We start from the raw sequence: 3733 nt of genomic DNA, 5'->3' as shown, positions 1-3733 counted from the left end.
GGGGCCCACCTTGAAGGTGAAGACGGGGCGGGGGAAGGCACGGCCAGGACGTGGTTACCACGGGCTTCACGTTCACGCGTGGGGCGCCCACGACAAGGCAAGGCCACGCTGAGGACAGGCGAGTGGCCCCCCAATCTCCACATCCCAAAGTTGACTCAGTTAACTTGCAAGTTTTCTTTGGAAAGAGGGCCGCTCGGTGAGGGGCATGCGGCCCCCAGAGGGCCCCCTCTCACTTCCTAGGACGACAGAACGCTAGCCTGTCTCGTCTCCTCCTGTCCCTGGGTGCCAGGCGCCAGTGAGAGGGGCCACTCCGAGCAGAACTGAGCAGCTGCCCTCCCAGGACCTCGGGTCCCAGCAGCCTGCAGCACCTCACGCTGTCTGAGCACCCACAGACCCGACGGGGAGCAGCACTTCACCCCAAGTCCGGCTGCTGCCCCAAGAAGCCGCCGCCTCAGTGTAGACGGACAAGCGGAGCGGAAGAACAAGGATGACATCTCGGGCGGTGCAGGGCAGAGGCCCACGGTCCACTCAGGCCGGGCAGGGGAGGGCAGGCTCAGGCGAAGAAGGGCAGTGGGTGGCCAGGGCCAGTGGGGGCAGGTGAGGCGCTAAGTGATCTGGTGGGGGGCCTCCAGCATCTCCATGAGGAAGGTGTCGATGGGCGTGTCCCCGATGAGCTTGAAGAAGAAGAGGTGCTCCAGGCACTTGAGGCCAATGGAGCGCAGGGCGGGCAGACGGAGCAGGAGCTTGGCGAACCTGGGGAGTGGGCACAGGTGAGGTGTGGGCAAGAGGATCCCCTCCCCCAGCCCTCCCTTACACCAGGCAGAGGGGGTCTGTCTAACTCTGACTCAGGCGTGCAGCGCGAGGTCGGCTCCACGAACCTCCAGGCGGAGACGGGGCACCTGGGCAGAGGATCAGAGCAGACAAGGACCCAGAGATGGGAGCTCAAGGAGTGTGAAAAAAGCCAGAAGTGGGGGCAGAAAATGAGGAGTGCTTTGTGCAAAGATGAGGAAATACAGGGTTTTCTCCAAGGGCAATGGGGAGCCACAGCAACACCAACACCAGGGGGGAGAGCAGCAATAGTGCAGCCCTCTGGTTACAGTGGAGGACACTGGCTGTGGCCGTCGGTGGATGGGGTGGGTCCTCTGAGTAATGGAGGGATGGGCCCACTGAGCACCCTAAGAGGCATGACGGAGTGTGGTGGGTGCCTGGCTGAGAAATGGTGGGGCACCGGGGTCTCAGAGGCAAGGTGGGGTTCAGCACTGCTGCAGACTGAGGGTGGTCAGGAGACCTGCCAAGTGCCCTTCCACAGAACAAGTGCCGAGACTGGACCAGGGGGTCAACTGATGCCCAGAGGAGGCTGGGGAGGTGGTATCTCTCCTGAGGCACCCCCCCTTCTCGTGCATGTCCTGGGCGTGGAGTCAGGGGGAAGGGAAGAACTTGGGGCCTCAGAGGACAACCTTGGGTCCTGCCGCTCCACACTCAGAGGCCACGGTGAGGCGCTTGTGTGGCCAGCAGGCAGGTGCATAGGAAGAGGACGGGCCAGACGTGTCCCAGCACTGCCCAGTCCTTCACAGGGCATCCCTCAGACGTGTCCCAGGACTGCCCAGTCCTTTTCAGGGCATCCCCCGGGGTTGTGGGGTTTGCCCTTGGTTTAGGGGGTGGGGCAGCCTGGGTCATGCCGCACAAGCCCCGCTGTGAGGACAGAGAGCGTGAGGCTGGAGCCTAGCCAGGGACGCACTGTTTTCTGCTGAGCTGGTGCAGTGGCCACGGCGGCGGGTGGGCAGGGGGCCAGGATAAACAAGCGCCCGCCGCCCCTCCCACCGCTGGCCCTCAGTCCGGGAAGTTTCACTTTAAACCAAACCAGATGAGGCGAAATGGGGCTGGCCATGGTTAACCATGTGTCTGCCAACCTCGGCAGAGCCCACTCGCCAGTGTTCAGCCCCCACGAGCCCAGATCCCAGCCTAGAGGCCAGTTGGGCTCCTCTTCCCTGCAGGTCACTGTGTGAGGACCAGGAGTGAGGCCTAGTCCAGCCCTCCAGGAACCAGGCTGGTGGAGAGGCAGCAAGGGGCTGGGACTACGTGCCCAGCACGTTTTAAAAAGTGCCCACTGCCAGTGGCACCAGGGAGCACTAGCAGCCTAGTGCTAAGAATCTGTGCCACAGTCCCCAAGGCAGGCAGTTCAAATCCACCAGTAGCTCCACAGAAGGACAGGCAGTCTCCAACTAACCACCGTGAAAACCCGCTGGAGGGTCAGCTGTGTGTCGGTTCCAGCTGAGAGACACACAATTACAACAACCAGCGACATTCACAGCCATCCACACGGCTGGCAGCTCGAATCCACCAGGCACGTGAGGCAAGAAACCTTTGGAAAGGTTTACAACCTTGACTCTGCCGGGACTCTGCTCAGAGTGGCTAGCAGTCGGAAACCGCTCGATGGTCCCAGGTCACGACCTGTAGTGTCCACTCCTCCGTCAGCATGCCTGCTCTGAGGTCTGGGGCGGGGTGGGAGGAGGCGGGGAGCACTGCCCTGCTCTAGCCTGGCACAAGTAAGACACCGGCTCTATTCTAGCCCCCAGGGGCCTTGCTGCTGGTGGGGGTGGGAGGAGCACCCCATCATTTACCTGGACACGTGCCCACCTGCCCCAGGACACTGCATGACATGTCCACCTGCCCCAGGACACTGCGTGGACATGTCCATCTATGTGAGGACACTGCCTGGACATGCCCACCTGTCCCGGGACACTGCTGGGCACAGCCCTGAGCACTCACCTGCCTGGCTGTTCAGGATACTTGTGTTTGCAGTAGGCCTCCAGGGACGCATAGACCTTCTCCCTCAGCGCCTCCACCTCCGCTGGGTTTGAGAGCCCCTTGGAGTCTGCAGGGAAGGGGAGGGTCAGAAGTCAGAGGCCCCAAGTTCGCCCAGGCTGTGCCCAGTGTCTCCCCAGACACATACACAGAGATGCCACGCCTGCAAACCTCCAGGGAGGTGGCACCCACACCCGCCTTGTGGCCCCTGCACAGTCTGTGGCTGCACTTGGGTCAGAGGAAGGCTGACCCTCCAGGGCAATGACTGACTCAGGGCGCGGGGTGTGGGTGGGTCAAGGGCCCCCGAGCCTCGGGAGTCAGCCTGGACGGGGCTCGGAGTGCCTGTGGACAGGTGGCCAGCAGAGGGCCACACACATCACCAGGGTTCAGAGAGCTGTGGATGGAGGGCACATCCCACGGTCACCTTGAACGGGAGCCTCCAGGAGCTTGTGGGAGGCCCGAGCGTTCTCCCTGCCCCTCCTACACTGCCCATCCCGGCTGGACCTCTGTGCCAGGGCACCGCACTTCCCCCAAGGCCCAGTGAGGGCTCGAAGCCCCGCTCCCCTCAACTGACGCTCAGTGGCTGCTGACATGTCCTACTCGGGCCCGCCGACACCCTCATTCCTCTTGGGGACAGGTGAGGGACCCTGCAGGCCACAGGCCTCTGGCATCAGCTCAAGGAGGCTCCTTCACGGCCACCCCCTGAGAACGTGCCACCCTCTAGGACTCAGCTCCTGAGTCCAGTCAGGCTCCTGTCCCCTGAGGGCGACACCCGAGGGTGGCCAGGGCTCCTGTCTTGAGGGAGTCATCTGAGGGTGGCCAGGGCTCCTGTACTGAGGGGGACACCCGAGGGTGGCCAGGGCTCCTGTCCTGAGGGCGACATCCGAGGGTGACCAGGGCTCCTGTCCTGAGGGGGACACCCGAGGGT

General features: G+C 63.2%; 1 protein-coding gene across 1 annotated transcript in view; it reads right to left on the bottom strand.

Annotated features, from left to right (window-relative positions):
* Positions 1 to 605: 605 nt before the first annotated feature.
* RXRA (retinoid X receptor, alpha) overlaps positions 606 to 3733 on the bottom strand; it is a 33917-nt gene continuing 30789 nt past the window's right edge. Inside the window, exons 9-10 of the mRNA XM_006902374.1 lie at positions 2770 to 2875; positions 606 to 753 (exon numbers count right to left, since the gene is read on the bottom strand). Coding sequence (XP_006902436.1) covers positions 606 to 753; positions 2770 to 2875 — 254 coding nt within the window. The remainder of the gene's footprint in view (positions 754 to 2769; positions 2876 to 3733) is intronic.

Source organism: Elephantulus edwardii, unplaced genomic scaffold (genome assembly GCF_000299155.1).
Source record: "Elephantulus edwardii isolate Elephantulus edwardi_28Jun2011 unplaced genomic scaffold, EleEdw1.0 scaffold00401, whole genome shotgun sequence".
NCBI lineage: Eukaryota > Metazoa > Chordata > Mammalia > Macroscelidea > Macroscelididae > Elephantulus > Elephantulus edwardii.
This window is presented reverse-complemented; position numbering and strand designations above follow the sequence as displayed.